This window comes from Capra hircus, chromosome 9 (assembly GCF_001704415.2).
Source record: "Capra hircus breed San Clemente chromosome 9, ASM170441v1, whole genome shotgun sequence".
NCBI lineage: Eukaryota > Metazoa > Chordata > Mammalia > Artiodactyla > Bovidae > Capra > Capra hircus.
In genome coordinates, this window is record NC_030816.1 from 70,229,342 (window position 1) to 70,252,797 (window position 23,456).

At 35.9% G+C, this 23,456-nt stretch overlaps 1 protein-coding gene across 6 annotated transcripts in view; it reads right to left on the reverse strand.

Moving 5' to 3' along the window:
* Positions 1-23,456, reverse strand: part of SHPRH (SNF2 histone linker PHD RING helicase) — a 120,603-nt gene that overhangs the window by 45,340 nt on the left and 51,807 nt on the right. For all 6 annotated transcript variants that reach the window (XM_018053309.1, XM_018053310.1, XM_005684887.3 and 3 more), the window contains 7 exons: positions 22,719-22,944; positions 20,266-20,409; positions 18,775-18,876; positions 15,408-15,479; positions 13,784-13,972; positions 782-874; positions 29-115 (listed from right to left, as the gene is read on the reverse strand). In XM_018053309.1, the coding sequence (XP_017908798.1) occupies positions 29-115; positions 782-874; positions 13,784-13,972; positions 15,408-15,479; positions 18,775-18,876; positions 20,266-20,409; positions 22,719-22,944 (913 nt within the window). The remainder of the gene's footprint in view (positions 1-28; positions 116-781; positions 875-13,783; positions 13,973-15,407; positions 15,480-18,774; positions 18,877-20,265; positions 20,410-22,718; positions 22,945-23,456) is intronic.

The window sequence follows — 23,456 nt, forward strand, 5'->3', positions numbered from 1 at the left end:
AAACATGAGTAAAGTCTTCTTGACATACCTGAAATGTCTTAACACGACTGATCTGTGCAAATTCCATGTTGTTGTCAGTGAGAGCTTTTGAAATAATGTCTAATACATCTTGCCACTAAGAACACAGAAAACAGAAAACCAAATATTTACGCATAGCTTTCATGTAAAAGGGATTTGAAAAGGGACTAAACCAAAATAAGCTTTATACCTCAGAATTAAGTAAACAAAAACATAAACTTCAAGTGTAATACCATTAATATTATTTTCTATCCTGAAAGATATTTTAAATCAAATGCTGGTTGAAGATAGGGTAAAAAAATGAGCATCTTTAACAAATGAATTAAAATAAACATAATAGAAAATAAATTATAGAATATATAAGTAGATGTGGCTATTTATCTTTCAAAAATGAAAACTAGAAGTTCTACTCAATACCTTTTTTCAATAGGTTAATGTTCTTTTCCTTAACCAAGTACATTTGTGAAATGACTTTCAAGTTTATAGATTTCAATTTTAAAGTAGTAATATAAGAAATCCCTAAGTAAAATTAATATTAAAAACATAAAATACAGCTATGGGAATTGCATTGTGAAGCATCATCAAATTTCTCTAAAAATAATTCTATCCAATGGATATAAGTAAAAAAATTTAACAAGGAAAAGTCGATCAGTAATTCTAAATCTCAATTACATCATGGCAAACATTAACAATTAGTTCTCAGATATAAACTGACTAGAAACAGAAAGCCAGTCCGAGTTAACACTGAGGATGTTGACTGTACCGTTGAGAAAACAAGCGCCTTAGCCCCTGGATCTCTAAGCTGGATTCTCATCAGAGTTCTGACCACAGCTTCCACTTTTGTAGAATGGCTGCCCTTTGAAGACAAAGAAGAAAACCAATTATTATCAAATAAAATCCAATCAACAAGGGAATAGAAAGTCAATGTAAAACACCATCAAAACTGTATGATAGATACATATGTATTTATTCTTTTTCATTTCGTATTTGCTGGAAATTTTCTTTAGCCTCAAACTGCAGAAGTTACAGATTTATATCCCAAGAAAATAAAAAAAGCACTCCAGAAATTTATAAGACCCTAAGATAAGCTTTTTTAGTTAAGTGGCTATATTTTACAATTACAAAACTTTGTTATTTTAGATAATCAGAATATATATTAAAATACACATCACTTTAGATAGTATGGCACTGAAATTGTTCAGAATATAATGAATCAAAACTCTAATGTAAGCAAATAGTAAAGAACCTAACCCACAAAAAATCCTTTCTTTTAAGGGCATTACAAAGGACAATGACAGAGGTACAAATGATGTCCACTTGGACAGAGGCAGATTTATGCAAAGCTAGATAAACACTTAAAAACTGCTTTTTGTACTCTGCATAACCATTTCTAAGATAAAGGAATAAGAAAATGAAGAAATAAAGCAAGTGTTTTTGAAGCCTTCATTGAGAAAGTTTTCCTCCTAGAATGCTGTGGGAGATGGTATGACATGGAGCTTAAGGGCATGAGACTTTGAGTGAGATAAACTGAAATTCAATTGCCAGTTCTGCAGCTCCTTAGTTATAAAGATTCTAACCTTTCTAAGCCTTAGTTTGTCAAGCAGGGATGATGATTATATTTATTTCCAAAGGTTGCTGTGAGGAGAAAATGTGTACAAAGCGTTTAGCCTAATACTCCAAATAGTAGACACTTGGTAACCTTTCAGAGACATCAGATCACCGTACAAGAGGAGCAGATGTAACCAAAAAGTAAAAATATTCCCAATTTACTATTACCCTCACATCATGCCCCCTTATTACTTTTACACAGAGATACTTAAAGGTAAAAATAGAAACAAATTAGGAAGAAAGCTTTATTAAGTTTAAAGTCATCAACAAAGAATTAAGGAAGATTTTTAAGTTCTTATATTAAAGTCCTATATCTACATTTATTTCTCTGGATATGCAGACTTTCAGTTATACTTGAAAGGTTAAAAAGTATACGGGAACCATTTCAATCTAAAAATTATCTTAAATAAGAGCAAAACTATCTCACATAAAAGAAAACAGGAAATTAGCATAAAGTGATCATTTTAGCAGTTAAGAAAGAAACTTCCATGTTCCCTGCAAGGTTTTATTTTCAAAGATATTTTCAAGTGAAACACCAAGATAACTATGAACTCTTCTACAATTAAGCTGCTTCTTACAAAAATTTCAAAAGAAAACAGAATAACCTTTTATAAGCAAAATTCCAACCTGGAGTGGTAACTCTGTGAAGGAAAAGACTAGAGTTCAGTTCAGTTCAGTCACTCCGTCGTGTCCGACTCTTTGAGACCCCATGAACTGAAGCACACCAGGCCTCCCTGTCCATCACCAACTCCAAAGTTTACTCAAACTCATGTCCATACAGTCGGTGATGACATCCAACCATCTTATCCTCTGTCGTCCCCTTCTCCTCCCACCTTCAATCTTTCCCAGCATCACGGTCTTTTCAAATGAGTCAGTTTTTCGCATCAGGTGGCCCAAATATTGGAGTTTCAGCTTCAGCATCAGTCCTTCCAATGAATATTCAGGACTGATTTCCTTTAAGATGGACTAACGGGATCTCCTTGCAGTCCAAGGGACTCTCAAGAGTCGTCTCCAACACCACAGTTCAAAAGCATCAATTCTTTGGTGCTCAGCTTTCTTTATAGTCCAACTCTCACATTTGCTTATTAATATAAATTTACATTAATTTCACTCTTTTTTGTTCTTACAAACAATACTTCAGTGACTATACTTAGAGGATTGGTTATGTGTGCACAGAGTTTTTGTTGGATAGGCATATCAAAGTGGAACTGTTGGTCAAAGGTTAAAAAAAAGTTTTTAGATTATCTGGATTGCAGTAGATTCCCTATCACACTGACCCTAGAAATGCTAGAAATTTAAACTATCAACAGTTTAGATGTGCCTGCTTCTTAGTACACTTGTTAAAATTCAATTTTTTGCCAATAGCATAGGTAAAATGAGGAACCAAATTTTCATTTATCTGCATTTTCCTGAGAATGAGCTTGAATATCACTTGCTGGCCATTCAGAATTTCTCTTCTGTGAACTGTCCATATTCCTTGCCAATAAAAATAAACTGGTTTGTAGGACCACTCAAATACTGCACATTAAATTCATGTTGTAAATATTTTCCTACCTTTCTATATATAGTTCACATTTAATTGTATTAAATGCAATAAGGTTAGCAAAAGTACTGTATTAATACATTATATTAGTTTCAGTAACTCACAAATGCTTGATGAATGGTATGTGGGTTTATAAACTAGATGTTTTTTTGACTTTATTAGGCTTTTCTGTGTTTGACAGTTAAATGTGTCTTTCATAAGGGAAAGATGAGAGATTTTATTTGGAAAGGAACAGCTTTCTCTTTAATTAACTGCCCTGTGATGGTTCTATGTAGTATCATTTGATATGATATCATACCTGAGTATAGAATACTTCTGTCATTTATCAGTTGATATACTACTTGAAAACAAGGACTAAATGGCATTTACTTTTATATCTCTTAGAGCCGTGCATGGTCTTCCATAATAGTATACACTTAACCAATTTACTTTAATGTAAAAGAAAATTTAATATGTACTTTTAAAGTTCTCAATCCCAAACAAATCTGAGTAAAACAATACAGATAAATGAAAACAAAAGAGGTTAGAATATAATTTAAAACTCTCAACATATTTTTTTATTCATTCAGAATGATCAACAATAGGCAAATCAAATCTTGTGATTTGATCTCTATCGCTTTCCCAGAAATACTCAGATAAGAACAGTCATGAAAGAAAAGCAGATTTAATCTAACACAAAGCAAGCTTGAGGAGGATTTTGGGTTAGTAATATGTAATGAAATCTGGGTAACTGGTCTTAAAAGAAGTAAGTGATTGGAGGGTGGTACCATTTCATTCAGGTTTATCAATCCTTTTTTTTTTCACCTACCTATCAGCAGCAATAGGAGAGGTTAATAAAGTCAGCCAACCCTGTGGACTTTTAGTTCAAATCCTTAGGATCAGAGATCCTTATTCTTAACTTTCTTTTCTCTTTTCCGCTTGTGATTTTTCCCCTTCCAAGTGAAAAGCAAAAGTCCCAAAATAATACTGAAAAGACCATGGTTGGTCTAAGAGCAGAGTCAATAAAAGGGATCAAAGAGACAGGGCAGACTTTCTTCTGTGTCCTTCTATCATTCAATCCCTCCAACATTTCAGGCAAGTTCACGTTTGATTATTTAAATCATTCAACAAAAATTTTCTGTGCACATAAGTGACAAGAACTACAGTAGGCACTGGATGTACAAAGATGAAGATACTCCCTTATTCCCAAATGCATACAGTCTACCGTATGTTACAGAATATGGAGAAAAGCAAAGTCTTATACTGCTGGGCTGGCTTGGAAGTGACTTAAGTGAACGCTTTATTATACCAGCTTAATAAGCATTATCCGCATTCTACTGTTCTTCTTAATGTTTCTTTTTATCTCATATGCATAAATGAACTTTGGCTCAAATCTACCAGTTTCTGAAGAGACTACACAATGTGGTCACTGCCACAGAAAAGAAACATTCACCTTGTTGAACAGACTGAAACAGGAAGAAGGTGATGGATTATATACATGTTGTATCCGTATAGGAGGCGATCACAGAAAAGGCAAAAAAGATATGGGAGAGGAAAAAGGGATGTCAATCTATCCCTGTGCAAGGTGTTAAGAAAGTATAAATATTCTCAAGACACGTAAATTGGTAGCCTTAATCCAACCCAGCTTATGTTTTAGTCATGTCAGTCAACACACAGATGAAAAGTTAAACTGGAATTAGGAGGGTGCATAGGAATAGACACCCCACCCCCAAACTGCTAGATTATTCCTTAATATATGAGATTGATAAAGTTGCATTTAATTATAGCACCTCTGTCCTTTTCTATTGTTCTTGTCCCTTTCTTCATTCCTATCCTTTCTTGATAGTCTCCAGTTTTTCCAGATATGTATCTGCCAACCCTGACTCTATGATTAATGCTCAGTTTTCCTTTGTTTCTGAAACATCAGTGACCAAGCCCGAGCTTTGGAATAAAGACCTTTCATTTGTCCTCTGCCTCTCTTCACTGTATCTTTGTGGCCATTCTCTCTGAGACACAAGTTCTCTCTAAGGTCAATGAGGAGCTATAAAAAGAGACATATGAAGTGCAGCCATGCAGACCAAGCCAGTGCCTCTTCTGGTTTTCCCCACATGAGGTAAGCAGCCAAGAGCATTATAATAGTTAATACTGAAGAAAAAGAATTTGGAATTTTCCTTCTTTACAACAGAAGGATCTTATAAAATATTCTTTATGAAGATTTTTGCTCACCTGCTTATAATTTAATGAGCAAAACCAGACTAGATCTCGAAGCTACATACACAGGTCTTTCACTTTTCAGAAAATTAAATACAAAGTTAAAAGCTCCAGATCATTGGGTCAAGGCAATGAAAAAGAGTAGAGCTCCATTAGCAATAAAGGTTAATAAAAAACCTCTCATGAAATCTGGCCTAGAGGCTGTCTACTAGCATAACTAAAATCAGAAAGGTCATGTAGCTTATCTATTGTAAGTAGGTATAATTAACATTTTTAAAAATCAGAGTTAAATTTGATTGGAGTGTGCAGTTCTATACTCTCAGGCTCTTGCAAAATTCTGAAATCACAGACTCTGCATTAAAAGCTGTTAACCACGTTCAGTTCAGTTCAGTTCAGTTGCTCAGTCATGTCCGACTCTCTGTGACCCCATGAATTGCAGCACGCCAGGCCTCCCTGTCCATCACCAACTCCCGGAATTCACTCAAACTTGCATCCATCGAGTGGGTGATGCCATCTAGCTATCTCATCCTCTGTCGTCCCCTTCTCCTCCTGCCCCCAACCCTCCCAGCATCAGTCTTTTCCAATGAGTCAACTCTTCGCATGAGATGGCCAAAGTACTGGAGTTTCAGCTTTGGCATCATTCCTTCCAAAGAACACCCAGGACTGATCTCCTTTAGGACGGACTAGTTGGATCTCCTTGCAGTCCAAGGGACTCTCAAGAGTCTTCTCCAACACCACAGCTCAAAAGCATCAATTCTTCGGCACTCAGCAAAGGATAGAAAACTCAGTTTTGTTTCTATCATATATGCAGGAGACTAAAAGAATTCTAACAATAAAACAATCAAGTAATATTTAATTTATTTAGACTTTGATCAACGCCTCTCCTCCAGAATGGGTCTAAATATTTTACCAATGCAACTTAGAGAGAGGTACTGCTTTTTATTCTCTGAGGTCTTACTACTGGGGAAAGAGGGTGCACCTTAGAAAAGTCCATAAGTATGGTAGAGAAGAGACTGCAGTTGGCTTCACACTATTCCCTCCACATCTATGTCCTATCTGTTGAGACTCCTGACTTGGAGAAGAGAGAACAGACATGGCACCTTCCAACTGGAGCAGCAAAATGCTACCTGTACTTGATTCATATAAACAAAAGAAAAATAGTGCTCTATGACTAGAAAGTTAGTATGGCTTTCTATGTTTTTCTTCGGTGACTTGACTTATACAATAAAAGTGAAAACTGTGGACTCTGAGGCAGAGCTGGGCAGTTCACAACTGAACCAACAGTTCGTTGCCTGTTATAACCCTTCTTCACGGTCTTAGTCCTCCTTCCTTCAGCTTCTCTTATTTCCTCTATTAAATCTGTCCATATGCCTCTCCCACACCTTTTCCTTCGTAGCATCTACGGATTCTCATGGTCAGGCTCAGCTCCACTGGCAGAATTAAAGGCTACAGTGTCTGCTGTGTTCTGAAGAGCATCAGAAAAAACTCAACACAATGGAGATGATGAATGCATTCAGTTTTCATCAAACATCAGAGAAAATATTCATGTCTATAGATTCCGCAGGCAGACCATATCCTTAGAGATTTTAAGGATACTGAGTATTTGTATATTATCTTTACCACAGCTTCACACTACACTGTGTGCCACGTGCGCTTAGTCACTTAGTCATGTCAGACTTCTTGCAACCCCAGACTGTAGCCCTCCAGGCTCCTCCGTCCATGGGATTTCCCAGGCAAGAATACTGGAGTGGGTTGCCATTTCCTTCTCCAGGGGATCTTCCCAACCCAGGGATTGAACCCAGGGATTGAACCCAGGCCTCCTGCATGGCAGGCGGATTCTCTACTGTCTGAGCTACCATATTAGTAGGTATAGGTATATTCTATATATTCTATATATGTGAAATACACACAAACTAATATATACAAGACATGTCAAATAATGTCTCATAGTAAGGAGGCCAATTACTTATGACTTCACTGAAGTGAAGGCTGAATGAAGTTATTCTCAGAAGTGCAAAAACTGATTTGCCATTCACATGCTCATCATGTTAAAATTTCTTGATGCAGTTATAGCACAGTGAAAAAAAGAATCAAAGAATGAGGGTAACATGAATAATGATATCAGATAAGGCTGACACAGAAGTGCAGGAAGCTAGCTGAAAAAGTGAGAACTTCTATTAGACTGGAGTACTTAAAAAGATTCTTTTTAAGTAAATTTAAATGATACAGGATCAGGATTCTGCTCCTTTCTGTATGACTTCAATCACTCTACTTGGTTCTATAATGAAAAGTATTTATATAACAAAATGTGGATGTATAAATATTATAATATAAAAATGATAATATTACAAAAATACAAAGGAAAGGAATGGAGGAATAGATGCATTAATTTTTCCTATTTTATAGTGAGGAGTCAGCAGATACTGTCTAAAGCTAGTACTTTAAGAAACAAAATTGATGTATATTACTGAGAATCATAGAGGTGATCTTTGTAAATAAAAATAGAAATTGTTCACAGTGGCAAGGCAAAGTAGGATGGATGAAGGAGAACGTTAGTTTTCACTGAGTGCCGTTCATTTCATTCTGAATTTATTTTAATCTTTCGTGTAAATTACTTCCACTAAAAAATAACATTATACTGATTTTTGACAGATGAATAAGGGTTTTAGGGGAATGGGTGGGAGACTTGTAACTGTAATCCTGGGAACTTTTAATTGTATCAGTGATACCACTGGGATTGTGTTTATTGTAACTGATAAACACTTCCCTGGTGCCTAAGATGGTAAAAGATCTGCCTGTAATACAGGACATCCAGGTTTGATCCCTGGGTTGGGAAGATCCCCTAGAGAAGGGAATGGCTACTTACTCCAATATTTTTGCCTGGTGAATTCCATGGACAGAGGAGCCTACAGTCAATGGGGTTGCAAAGAGTCAGACATGACTGAGCAACTAACACACATTTTATTATAAATGAACTGGTCTTCTGAATTATGTCATTACTTTAGTGCTGTGTAATATTGTACCTACAGCACCTCTCACTGCTCTAGGGTCAAATGGGTGCCTTGCCTCTGTTAGCTGCCACAAGAAAGGAGTGTCAGCCTTGTTAGAAATGGGACAATCACAGCTGAAACAGAGCAGAGTTAGTATTTAAATCTTCCAGCTCTTACTCGGATTGATTTTTTGCAATCTTTTAAACTTACTATAAGAGTCAAAAATCCTGAGATTAGAGCTTTTTTTGAAAATTCATTTAACTGAAGAACATCACTTTTAAAAAGACAAATTTATACAATTTAGCTCCCTCACGCTCCCAAAAGAATCATAATCTTTCATCAGTTATAACTAGGGCTATAATTTGGTAATAGGTCACAGATTTTTCTTTAGGTTTTCTTACTGGTTTATAACTTCCAAATAACCTGAATGTTTCCTATTTTTAGGAAAACAGTACAGAGGAAGTAATTTCCTGTCTTGGGACTTTCTGACTTTCATTACTTTTATTTTGGACTTCTTTTAAAGTAGAGCTGACTCTTACAATTTGCCTGTGCTGTCCATAGTAGTTCTAGTTGAATAAGATCAGTTAACATTGTTTTATTTCTGTCTGCACCTGTTCACCATGCTAAAAACCCTTTTGATAGTGACAGATACAATTTAGTGCAGTTACACAGTTTATATATGATTGATCTCACAAATCAGGAATATTTGTCAAGTTCTTGCCTGGGAAAATGGTCAGGCTTTTCACATGTTTCTTCAATAAAGTCCAGTGGAAACTCCACCCAGGCAGCCTAGGTGGGAAATTTTACAAGTGCACTTAGCCACAAAAATATCCTATTCTTTAAAGTATTTTGAATAATTATTTCAAAGAGATAAAAAGGTAGCAATTGCAAAAAAGTTAAAAATTTTATTTGGACCCAAAGGTTATGGGGGATATTATACGTAAATATAATAGATGGGGAATAGATGGGGAAAACAATGGAAACAAAGAGAGACTTTATATTCTTGGCTTCCAAAATCACTGCAGATGGTGACTGCAGCCATGAAGTTAAAAGATGCTTGTTTCTTGGAAGAAAATCTATGACAAACCTAGACAGCATATTAAAATGAAGTGACATTACTTTGCCAACAAAGATCCATCTAGTCAAAGCTATGATTTTTCCAGTAGTCATGCAGGATGTGAGAGTTGGACTATAAAGAAAGCTGAGCACCAAAGAATTGATGCTTTTGAACTGGTGTTGGAGAAGACTCTTGAGAGTCCGTTGGACTGCAAAGAGATCCAACCAGTCAATTGTAAAGGAAATCAGTCCTGAATATTCACTGGAAGGACTGATGCTGACGCTGAAGCTCCAATATTTTAGCCACCTAAAACAAAGAGCTGACTCACTGGAAAAGACCCTATGCAGGGAAACATTGAAGGCAGGAGGAGAAGGGGACAACAGAGGATGAGATGTTGAATGGCATCACAGACTCAATGTACATGAATTTGAGCAAGCTCAACAGAAGCCTGGGGTGCTGAAGTCCATGGGGTCACAAAGAGTCACACATGACTGAGGAACTGACCAACAGCAACAAGATAATATCAAGTATCTTATATAGGAATACTTAGAGGAGCATATTTGAATATAACCACCTGTGGATTTTATTTACCAAATTATTTTATGTCAACTTTGAACTCAGTAAGAATTAAACAATCAGTTTTCTTCCACCTAGATATTTTAATTATAGTTAGAAAGTATAAGACAGACTTTACAAGTCACCTTCAAATCAACTGAATACAAACTGAAAAAAAAAAAAAAGGAAAAGAAACAACATGATCCTACACATAGTACAGTTTGATAAATGGTGTTGCTAGGTTTCTCTGAGTTTTAATGTAGAAATACAATATGTTTTTTTCCTCTACAAAAGGTTGTATAAAACATCTTTACCAGCAATAGATTTGCTTGTTAAAAATGCAGATTTCTGGACCAGATCCAAGATCTAACAAGTTAAAAGTTATGGGAATACAGCCTGAAAATATACTTTAATTTAAAAAACAGAGCACTTGATCACTAGGCACTCAAAAGTTTGAGAAGCTGAACCTCTGTGTGTGTAGCAGTTGCTGTTTTGCTGTGGCTATATCCATGTATTCTCTCTTGGATAGAAACTTCTTATGACATAAGAATCTTGTTCATTACAGGGTCAGGGTTTCCAATGACAAAAATGCTTTGTATGAAAGAGAGCCAAACTGAGGACACAGGGAACAGGTCACGTGGGGCCTATGTTCTGCCAGGAGGCCTACGTCACCCTCTAAAATGCCTGGCAGTTGTCAGAACTCGCAGGGGGAATTTTGTTCACTTTGCAAAATGCCCAGGAAGTTCCAAGGGTCACTTAAGAATACTGTGACACTGCTGTTAGGGTAGAGACAGTCTTTAACTTAAATGCATACCCTAATTCACTAATGAATACTTTATTCATTTTATTTCCATGGTCAATCAACAGGATTCCTTACATTGGGAAATACCAGTAGAAAAAAAAAGTCTTATATTATTTACTTCTATTTTTATGTTCTCCAAATATCCTTTACCAGAGATCAGCTAGATGATTAAGCACCATGTATAAAATTACATTGTTTGCTGTGTCCAAGTGTCTGGACATGAATGCTTAGAGTGAAGTCAACATTTCAGATAAAAACTTTAATGAAATAAATTTCAAAACAATGCCTTCAGCATTTACATAGAGCCATCTTTATATCCCTCAACTCTAAGACAGATGATGTGATCAATTAAGTGGGATAGTCTCAGACGGTCAGAGTGCAGTGTGAGTCTGAGAAAACAAGCAGATGCTTCAAGAAGGTGGCAGAAATGTGACAGTCAGAAAAGGACACAGGCAGCAGAAGGCGGAAATGGCAGACAGAAACAGCGACAGAAAACAAAAAGTAAACGCAGAGAGAAGCAACGTGAGAATGCAGAGAAGCGATAAAACTTGCTCACACAGTAAGTGTAATATTCAGTCACATATTTAATAGAAAGGAAACAGAAGTATATGTACATCTAAGATGATTTAACTGATAAATTCTGTATTCTTTTTGGAAAAAAATTATTTATTTTAATTGGAGGATATTTATTTTACAATACTGTGATGGTTTTTGTCATATATCAACATAAATTAGCCATAGGCACACATGTGTCCCCCCCGTTCTGAATCCCTCTCCCACCTCCCTCCCCACCCTATCCCCATGGGTGGTTCCAGAGCACCAACTTTGGGTGTCCTGCTTCATGCACTGAACTTACACTGGGTATCTCATTTTATATATGGTAATGTAAACATGTTTCAGTGCTACAAAAATTTGTTTTGGTAGATCCTTCAATTAATTCCCGTGTTCATCAATACCCACGAAAGACAGGAAAAAGTCAGAGCATAATATACAGTATTTGTACACTGATATTCCTGTCCCAACAGGACAGCATATGTAACTGTCCTGATCTTTCTCCTAGGTGTCTAAGATAGCTGCCATAAAATGAACAGGTGTTTGGGTTTGATGGCCTCAGTTTCAGAGAGATGGTGCTGTTTACTGGTAGCCAGGGCAATCACTTCCTAAACTGCATGAAGTCTGACACAGCAGTTCCTTCTTATGCTTGTTCCCTGTACTGTCATGAGCCACGCATGCCATCTGTGGCCCCTGGGATGCCTGAGGCCAGAGGAGAAGAGAGAGGGAAAGAAAAAAGACTTTTTATGCAAAGGAAAGGAAAAAACTGTAAGAGTAGGAAGAGAGGAGGGGGGTGAACTGAAAAAGAAAGCAGTTCTCTGTGTGGTCGACAGGCTAAAGTATAATCAACTCCAGATATTATATACCTTCCACTTGGACCACTTACTCAACATTCAAATCTCATTGCTTCAGCTTCTACCACCTCACCTGAGTTACCCATTTCTACAGTCACATCTGGAGTACTGAATACCTATCTTCTTTGAAGAGAACTAATACAAATATCACATGATATTGCTCATATGTGGAATCTAAAAAATTGGTATAAATGAACTTACAAAACAGAAACAAGTCACAATAGTAGGAAACAAATTTATGGTTGCCGGGGGAGTGATAAATCAGGAGAATGGTATTGACATATATACACTACTCTATATGAAACAGAGAACTAATAAGGATCTGCATAGCACAGGGAACTCTACTCAATACTCTTAACAACACACACGGGAAAAGAACCTTAAAAAAAAAAGTGGACACAGGTATATGTTTAACTCTTTCACCTTGCTGTACACCTGGAACTAATACTGTAAATCAACTATATTTCAGTAATAGTAACAATAGTAAAAAGGTCTCCTGTTCTCCGATAAGGACCTGTGGTTCGGTCTACTCACAAAATACAACCTTGGACAACAAGTGAGCACACAGCAGCAGGGACCCAGAAGGAGAAGGAATTAATTAAAAATATTCTACTACTTCTAGCTTATGAGCCAGCTCCATCAGTCTTCCAACTACTTCTTCTGGCCTACATTCTCTACCATACTCATATGTTGAATTGTCCTTTAACTTTGGTTAGGAAAACAAACAAAAAAAGCATGCTTACATAAAACAAAGAACAAAAAACCTAGTAAAGGCTTTTCATTAAATAAATACTCCCTCAGGCAGAAAGTCCAATTACAGATCCTACTTGGATTTTGGGTTTCCCTGGTGGCTCAGTGGTAAATGTAGGAGACGTGGGTTTGATCCCTGGGTCGGAAGGAGCTCCTGGAGAAGAAAATGGCAACCCACTCCAGTATTCTTGCCTGGGAAATCCCATGGACAGAGGAGCCTGGTGGGCCACCGTCCATGGGGGTCACAAAAGAGTTGGACACAACTTAGAGACTAAACAACAAATCTGGAATTTATTTTATTTGCATTTTAAATTATAGTCTTCTTTCTTAAAGTTCTGAATGAAGCATGGGAAAAAAAATTAGGAAAATAAAGCAAAGTTTTCACTATAGTCTGAAAAACCAATCCATGCCATCTAAAAATGTGCTATCTCCTTGTGACAGTCTTCACTAATAACTTCAGGAATCAATTTATTTTATCCCTCAATTTGGTGGGGCATATCTTCTTTTTCCTGATACACTGGGCTGAATGGAAAAATGAGGAGAAAGAAACCTGGAATTGCACCAGAGCTCTATCTAATATCTGTAGTGCTCAGAAACACTATTAAAAAAAAAAAAGGAATGGAATTCTACGATGTCACTTTTTTGCTATAGTGGGCATAATTATTGCTATGTTTGAAAAAGCGTTCCTGTGTTCCTCCCGTGAGGAATGAGTAGATGCACTAAGGCTCTCAGGCAGTGCATCTACATCCACAGTAGCTGCTTCACAGTCACTGAGCCAGCCCTGCTCTGACTCTGACGCTCTCACTGCCAGATACTGACTCCAATTACACTGCTCTGACTATGCATGTTCTTCACCGACTTTACCTTCACAGGGATGTCCTCTTCCTGGCTGGCTTTCTCTGAGGTGAAGACATAGGAGATTTCTTTGTGAGACGTGGTCTGGCGGCAGATGGCACACTTAATGGAGCTCCTGTGAGACCCCACGCTGTACTGTTCGATAATAATTGAAATGCACTCATTACAGAAACAGTGCCCGCAGGTCAGTACTGCCCACTAAAGGAGAAAACACACAGAATGTGCCTCAGCGAGATGCTATCAAAGATGCCTTCCAATCTATAAATCTATTAAAAGGAGAGGAAGAGAGCCATCACTTCATTTCCCAAATATTTCATGATAAATAATAAAAAACCCTTAAGTCATAAAAACTAAATTATACTTTTAAACTATTTTTTAGTGAACCATAGTTTTTAGTTCTGCTCACACTAATAGGAGGACTAATAGTCATCAATATTTTGTAAGATGTTGGTGTTCTCATTTCAGTATTTAGGAAAAATGCAAATTACTCTAATAGAGTAACAGGTTACTACAATATTAATTCTGAGATATCATATTCAATACATTCTATACAATTTATTAAACAGATTTAATTTTTATATGTTAAAGCATTTACTATACAGAAAATGAGATGCAAATGGTAAAGACAATAAAATTTCTGAGACAAACTAGTTGCATGAATCTCATCAAAACTAAAAGTAAAGAAACTACTTACACTACTTACACTATGATCCTTTCCATTTATTATAGTAATTTTTGTCAAAATGCTTTTATCACTTATTTTTTAATCCAAATCTCCAGTATTACTGAGATTAATATTCTTTTGCTCAGTTTCCAATCTATCCTTTTAAGATTTATTATCAATAAACTATCCTTTAAAATCTTCTCCATAAATTATGGAGACTAAAAGGTATGTGCTTTCTGATTACTGATGGTCAGAGTACAGAATTCATATATTTAAATTTTACTCTTAGTTTCATAGGAAAAAAGTGCCAGAGACACTTTTACCCATTTAAGAAAAAAGAAAAAAGACTTTTTCAAATTAAAAAAAAAGCAAAGAATATTCTGCTATCACATATTTATTTATCATACAAAGTAGAACTTACAGTATCATAAATCACATTTCATAAAATAAAAATAATCTTTTTGAGGAGAAATAATATAGTACCATTTATTTTAGACATTTGTACACTAATATTCAAACACATATAAATTCCTTTAGGGTTACTGTTATTTGTGCTTTAAATTCTCATACTATTAGATATTAATAATATTAAGTAAGAACTATGTTACTATACATTTGTAATACCATAAGTAAATCTGTGTATGTTGTATTATATTTCTGTACAATTCGCAAATATCCATGATAAACTGACAGTCAAGTGACTGAAGACAATGCTTAAAATTATTCATCTTTAATGAAAAAGATGGGGTTATTCTAGAAACATGTTTGATCTGTCACTTAAGGGAAAAAACATTATCAAACATATTTGATATTAAGCATGTTAGTTAACCTCTGGCCATATCTTTAAGACAGAGATAATATTTGCCTTGCATGCAAGGTTTGAGGGTAGAGCAGGGGAATTTGTATGTAGAAGCCTTTGAAAACTGTAAAGTATTTTATAAATGCATGCAGTATTTATTATAATTTCACCTGTTTTCCCAGTTGCCGAGCACAGATTGGACAAGGTTCTGGATTAATACCTCCTGATGTTTTGTCCTGAGACTGTCCAAAAAAGAAAAAATAAAACATGTATTAGTTATATTTTAAAAGCTGATACATGTTTTACAACTCATTTATAAAAGTAAATATTGGCAATTGAATTAAAATAATCTAATAATTGAGATGACCTAATAATTCATATAGTACCTAATACTATCAATCCTGAGATGTACAAATAACATTTATTTAAGGAGTGAACAAAAAAATGGACACAATTTTTAATACCATTTGTGAAAGTTGTCATATTTACTGTATTTATGATTTGTGATTATTATAGAAGGCAAAATAAAAAGCAAAATATTGATACAATTTAGCTAAATTCTCAAATTTTACTTTCATGCTAGATTTTTTTTAAGATAAAGAAATAGGTATTCTGCATATCCAGTTGGCATGGGATCACAGACATGGGAAGAGGCAGCATTTATTCATATGCTGCTGCTGCTGCTGCTAAGTCACTTCAGTTGTGTCCGACTCTGTGCGACCCCATAGACAGCAGCCCACCAGGCTCCCCCATCCTTGGGATTCTCTAGGCAAGAACACTGGAGTGGGCTGCCATTTCCTTCTCCAATGCATGAAAGTGAAAAGTGAAAGTGAAGTCGCTCAGTTGTGTCCGACTCTTAGCGACCCCATGGACTGCAGCCCACCAGGCTCCTCTGTCCATGGGATTTTCCAGGCAAAAGTACTGGAGTGGGGTGCCATTGCCTTCTCCGATTTATTCACATAATTCCTTATTAATGCTGATTTCTTCTCAGGACCCTTTCTCTAATTTCACTAAGCAGAAATACTATTGATTTGAGAGCTATCTATGCCTGGAAATCATGTCAAAATAGCTTTTCAAAATCTCCTTAAAAACTGGAAGATTTCTAAAACAAAGTCATCAAAATGAACAAGTTTTAAAACTGAAGACAACAAGGTAAAGTAAATTAGACTCACAGATTACTAAACTGTTCTTGATTACCCTTTGACTTTTATAAGCAGGAAAAAAAAAGTAAATTGTGCATGGATTCAGCAGTTCTAATGGTTAAAACAACTCCATTAACTATAATGTAAGTATGCAAGCACTTAAAAAAGTTGAACTGAATTATCCTTTCCCTTTTTAACTAATGATTTATTTCAGGTAACGTGTAACAAACCACCTAAAACTTAGTGGCTAAAAAAAACATTTATTTCTCCTGATTCTACTGGGCACCTGGGTAATTTTGGGATGGACCGATTTGCTTTGGGCTGGCCCCACACTCATGTCTAGCAGTTGGTAAGAGCTGGTCTGGGGAGAGGGCTAAGTTGAGGTATTTGATCCTCAAGAATGGAACCTGGGCTTCCTCACTTAGTCTGAGAGTCCAAAAAAACAACGCAACTGGGAGAATGCCAAAGGGCATTACTATTGTTTGGTCCCTAAGTTGTGTTTCTTTTGCAACGCCATGGGCTGTAGCCCGCCAGGCTCCTCTGTCCATGGGATTTGGAGTGGGTTGCCATTTCCTTCTCCAAGTGATCTTCCTGACCCAGGGAAGGAACCTGTGTTACCAGCATTGGTAGGCGGTCCTTTACCACTGAGCTACCTGCGAAGTCCCCAAAGTGCGTACTTTTCAAATCTCTGCTATGACACAAGGCCAAAAGCAAATCATCTGGCTAAGGCCAGAGTCAGTGTGGGAGTGGAGTAACTAAGAGCATGCACACAAGAGAAGGCATTACTGTATTATTTTATAAACAATCTACCATTTGTTTTCTCTTCTAATTTGTTTAACATAAGAATTAGCATTTTTCCCATGAAGGGCCTGGTAGTAAATATTTTAGGCTTTGTGGGCCATATGATCTCTGCTGCAACAACTCAACTCTGCTGTTACATAGCACAAAAGCAGCTGCAGACAATACTTAATGAATGACAATAGCTGTTTCAATAAATCTTTAAAATTTACAAAAACTGGTGATGGGTTGGATTTGTCCTATGTGTAGTAGTTTATGGATTCCTTATTTTCCTTCATTTATAAACTAAATATTTTTTTCTATTTTTAGTCAAATGGGTTTTCCCATACAGATTATATCTTTGGGATTTTAACCTTTAAAAAATAATTCAACATACAGAGGATATCAACTTACTCTATAACTAAAAAAATGACCAACTGTCTCTTAATTTTGACCCTCATATTTAAAGTATAGAAATCTTATATTTTAAAAACTCATGTCCAGAAATATTAAAATTTTTTCCCATGTTATTTTTATATATCTGGGATTTTTGCATGAGATTGACCTCAAATTTTTCTCTTTTTACCCCCCTGCCAAAACAGTAGTCATCATTATAGTAATAGTAATAATATTAAAATATTGTAATAATATAAACATATTACTATCAAATACCTAGAAATGGCTTAATAAGCCAGGAAACACTCTTAACACTTTACATATATTAATTCATTTAATCTTACAAGGAGTCCTAAAAGAGAATTACTATTCTTATTTTACAGATGGGACAACGAAGAAAATAACTTGAAAAAAGTCCTATATTTAGAAAATAGTGGCTTCATGATCCAGCTTGCACTGTTTAGGTCAAAAGTCTACCTTCTGAATGACGATGCTATTTTACCGATAATGAATGTTTTTCATTTTGTCATCACTGAGATTTAATGACATTCACTCAAATGTTATTTTGCACCAGTTTTTCAGGACCAACTGTAGTCTACTCTTTGCATTATTTTTCCTATCCAAAAATCTACTCTGATAAGTTCTTTGATAAGTAACTTTTCTGATAACTTACTTTGTTAACTGTCACATTTATGCTTGCCAGAAAGCTGAATTACATTCATCCATGTCTGATATAGTACTTTGCTTACTGCTCAGAAAATATGCTGTGAATTACATTAAACAATTCATTGCCATATCCTCTTATTTAGTAGGTTTCCAAACACACTGCACAATTTCAGGTAACAAATTAAAAAAATCTATGCATGCATTAATGGAGGCAGGTGTATGTATTATACAGTGCAATCTTCACCCAGAGGTATGCTGCAATACTATTACTGTTCAAGGTTTCGAACTAGTCTGTTTACATTGTGTTATGCTATATACTCATACCCTTTACATTATCTGTATAACATATTCTCTATAGACATCATCTTCTTTCCTGATCTGCACAGGTACTGCAGACATAGCTAGTGTTCTGACATGTAACTAACACAAACAAAAAAATGATTAAAAAACACCTATAGCATTAATTATGGGACTAACAGATTAAATAAAGAGAATCAATAAAGTGGTTTATTGATAGTACAACATGGGAAAAATTAACATCTTTTAAAAACAATACCTTTTCCAAGTTAGTTAGGTAAAGAAGCTGCCCAAGCTTTTTCTGCAGCTGGGATGTAGCAACAGCTTTATCATTTAGTAGTTTCATACGATTCTGTTCTACCTGAAAAGCAAAATAAAACATCTTTATTCTAAGATAGTAACATTATATTAAACACACACAATTCTTCTATTTTAATTCATCCTTTCAACATTTAAGAAACATATTTAAGTGTGAAAACTCAAATGTGCAAAATGGATACTAAATAATATATTTTTAAAACTGCATATATTTTGCTATATAGAAGAAATAGTATATAATGAACTTTTCTAAGTTTTTCTAAGTTACAGTCTCCAAGCTTTACAGAAAAAAAGATTTAAAAGATTTAAGGAACAAAAACAAGTAATAAAGTATATTATATTTTTAATAGGAAGAAGAAAGGTTGGTGGAGTTATTTTTTAAATTTTGAGATACAAAGAGGGATTTAACAGATAGTAACCTGTCAATTTTTCTGGGCTCCAAAATCACTGCAGATGGTGACTGCAGCCATGAAATTAAAAGATGCTTACTCTTTGGAAGGAAAGCTATGACCAACCTAGACAGCATATTAAAAAGCGGAGACATTACTTTGCCAACAAAGGTCTGTCTAGCCAAGGCTATGGTTTTTCCTGTGGTCATGTATGCATGTGAGGGTTGGACTATAAAGAAAGCTGAGTGCCGAAGAATTGATGCTTTTGAACTGTGGTGTTGGAGAAGACTCTTGAGAGTCCCTTGGACTGCAAGGAGATCCAACCAGTCCTTCCTAAAGGAGATCAGTCCTGGGTTTTTATTGGAAGGACTGATGTTGAAGCTAAAACTCCAATACTTTGGCCACCTGATGTGAAGAACTGACTCATTTGAAAAGACCCTGATGCTGGGAAAGATTGAGGGCAGGAGGAGAAGGGGACGACAGAGGATGAGATGGTTGGATGGCATCACTGACTTGATGGACATGGGTTTGGGTGAACTCCGGGAGCTGGTGATGGACAGGGAGACCTGGCGTGCTGCAGTTCATGGGGTCGCAAAGAGTTGGACACGACTGAGCGACTGAACTGAACTGTACTGAATCTGTCAATATCTGTTCATCATTTAGCAAAGGAAAATAGGGTAAGGTAGGTTCCTGGCCACTCTTTGGGGAAGAGTTTCCCAGTTCTGAAAATGCTGGAGTAACAGGACACATGTCTAAAAACTGACCAAGAATAGGTTTTTGCACACAGAAAATGCTCAAGAATAGATGAATATGCAATATGAAAGAGAAACACACAAATGTACCGAATCAGTGATGCTAAGCACATGATAGATATGAAATTGCTCATCTTCGACCTACAAAAACAAAAATATCATAGAGCTCAAACTAAGAGTAGTCAGGAAACATTTACTGAAAACATCACTGTCCTGATCTCTTCTATGTGTCTCACATTTTTGTGACTATCTATTCGCTGTGCTCTCTTCTGTGATTCACTTGCAGATTACCTCATGAGGCTCAATGATATGAAGAACTGGTGGGTTGGGCTTTGGCTCCCGAGGATCACGGACTCTCAGTCGTTCTGTAGCCATTGCAAGTTCATCAACAGCAGACACACGATTCCTCAGAGCCATCCAGTATTCATGAAGCAACTGAAGGAACAGAGAAGACAGACAGCACAAAAAGGTAAAGCACATAATTAAAATTGGTTAAAATCACTTAGAATCTTCAGTGAGGTCTTAAGACATAAATAGTTTTTTCATTAGGGTCTAAGGTGCAAGCAATCTTGGTACATTTTTGGGATGAAGTGTGACTGGATAATCTTCACAGGACACTAGAGTATATCACTTCTTCAGAATCTGATGAACAGCACATCCCAAGATTTCTTGGTAGGATCAAAGATTTTTAGAGCTCAATACTAGACTGGTGGAATCTCTGCTTTATTTTCTAAAGAAATACTTTTTATTATACAATATTTCACATTCTCAATTTTAATATGTATATAGGATAATGAAAATATTAAAATTACACAACTGAGTCCACATCATCCAAATTACGAAAGAGAATGTCAGCTCCTTAGAAAGCCTCTGTGTTCCTTCTCAGCTGCCTTGCTCTCTTGCCTCACATATTCTTCCTTCAACCCCCAACAATGGGGTAACCACTATTCTGAACTGGACTTATTATTCTGTACTTTTCACTGGAGTTATATTAATCTACACATACTTAATAATCTGGTTATATAATTTTCTGAAATTTGAAAAAATGGTATCAGTCATTATAACATTTTTTGATATGCTGTCTTCAATAACATTATGCTTTAAGTTAGATCCTGATGTGTGAAGCAGTATCTCATTCATTTACACGGTCTAAAAGGGTTTAGTCTGCAGTGTCACAGAGAAAAAAGTGCACGAAGATCGGGGTGAAATGTGTGATAAGCATTCCTCTGACACAGAAGACGTGGCTAAAGTGAGCTCAAAGGAAGACTGCAGGCCAAGTGAACACTGTATACAGTACTGTCTTCGTCCATGACCTGCTGTAATTAACGGTGTTAACGTGCTTTTGCTTTTAGAAGAGTAACGTGAAGAGAAAAAAATTACTACAAACCAACACTTTGGACTCTACAGAAGTATCATTCCCTAAACTATTAAACGCATGAACTGATAGACAACTTAGCTTCTCTTTCTTGAGAGAAATTTTTATCCTGCTTTAAAAGGAAGAACTTTAGATTAAATAAATAAAAGATATTAAATGGAATTATAATGGCATAAATTAAAAAAAAAACTATTTCTTTTATTTTCTCCCCCATCTCACTTGCAAAACAGGACGAGGGATTAACAAATCTACATAAAAAGAATTCCAGTAGTCATGTATGGATTTGAGACTTGGATCATCAAGATAAAGAAAGCTGAGCACTGAAGCAGCGATGCTTTTGAACTATGGTGTTAGAGAATATCCTTAAGAGTCCACTGGACTGCAAGGAGATCCAACCAATCAATACTAAAGGAGATCAGTCCTGAATATTCATTGGAAGGACTGACGCTGAAGCTGAAACTCCAATACTTTGGCTACCTGATGCAAAGAACTGACTACTTAGCAAAGACCCTGATGTCGGGAAAGACTGAAGGCAGGAGAAGGGGATGACAGAGGACGAGAGAGTTGGAAGGCGTCACTGACTTGATGGACGTGAATTTGAGCAAGCTGTGGGAGTTGGTGATGGACAGGGAAGCCTGGTGTAGGGCAGTCCACAGGGTTACAAAGTCAGACATGAACTGAATTGATATAAAGGAAAATTCAAAATTAATAAATTCTGGAATTTCAAGTACAGAATTTCATGAATGAATATGAAGGGTCCCTTTGTGCATTATTAATTGCAATGGTTTCTAGTCTTGTATGTTGAGAACTATTTATTAAGTTCAGTCTTCAAGGTTGCTGATGTTTGGTTGTTATTTACAAAAGCAAAACAAAACAAAAAAGGAAACAAAGTAATACTCTGATTTCAAAGAATAGCAGTGTAAGGTCAAGCTAAAACAAGACTAACATACTTTCAAGGCTAAATAGAAGGTTTCATTTAAATTTCATTTTAGTTATTATTTTCAGCAATTTAATAAATAGAAATTGCTTATTTCTCAGTATATTTATTATTAATTAGTACAATCATTACATTTCATGGAAAGATAAATTATGATACCTCAACTTTCTTTTTTTAAAAAATATATTTATTTTAATAGGAGGTTAATTACTTTACAATATTGTATTGGTTTTGCCATACATCAACATGAATCCGCCACAGGTGGTATTAGAAGGGAGGAAGGAGGCGGGATCAGGATGGGGAACATGTGTATACCTCAACTTTCTGAAGCAGATTTTTAAAAATTGAGAGAGAAAAAGGAAAGTAGCAATTAAAATTAATGTAGAGGTGGAGAATTTTTAATACAGGAAGGAAGACATAAATTACTGTTACCTTATATTCCTTCTTCCAAGCTTCAAAGAGATCCATTGAATTACTTCCCTCATCGATGAATTCAACATCAAATCTGTGTGATTTTGCAAATGACAGGAGCGCTTTCATAGATCGCTCTGTCTCACTTATTGCCCACAGACCACGGTTGGTGGTAGTTATTCGATCATCCACCAGTCCCTCTTCATCTTCTATCATTTCCTCAAATATTGCAGTCTGGCCTTTGACTCTGAAGGTGTTTGAGAAGAAAACCACAATAACTACAGTGGGTAACAAGTACCATAAAAGCGATATTGGCAGAATCAACAGAAAAGCAAGGTCAAAAACAATTATTTCATCAACAATACTGACAACTTTCAATGTCATGTCTACAAGATCATGCTAGCAAGCCTTTGGAAAAACCACAGCAGCCTTGAGGCATCATACACTTGACCAGTGTTCTTTTAAGAGCAATCTGGCACAGTAAAAAATGGCTATAAATTCCAGGCTAAAATCTTACTCTGAGAATTAAAATACAAAACACAAATTACCACTATCAACCATACAAACAGAAAAGGCCACAAGATGACCTAAAAGTAAACTATTTTCTTTCTTTTTTTGAGGCAATCAGAACTTAGTTTTTTCTCAATTTCCACGTTTGTAAAATCAGCGTAATTTTGCTAATGTCATGGTTATACATATCTTCAGTTTACAAATGAGGATCCTGAGGCTGAGAGAAGTCTACTATGCACATTTGTGAGC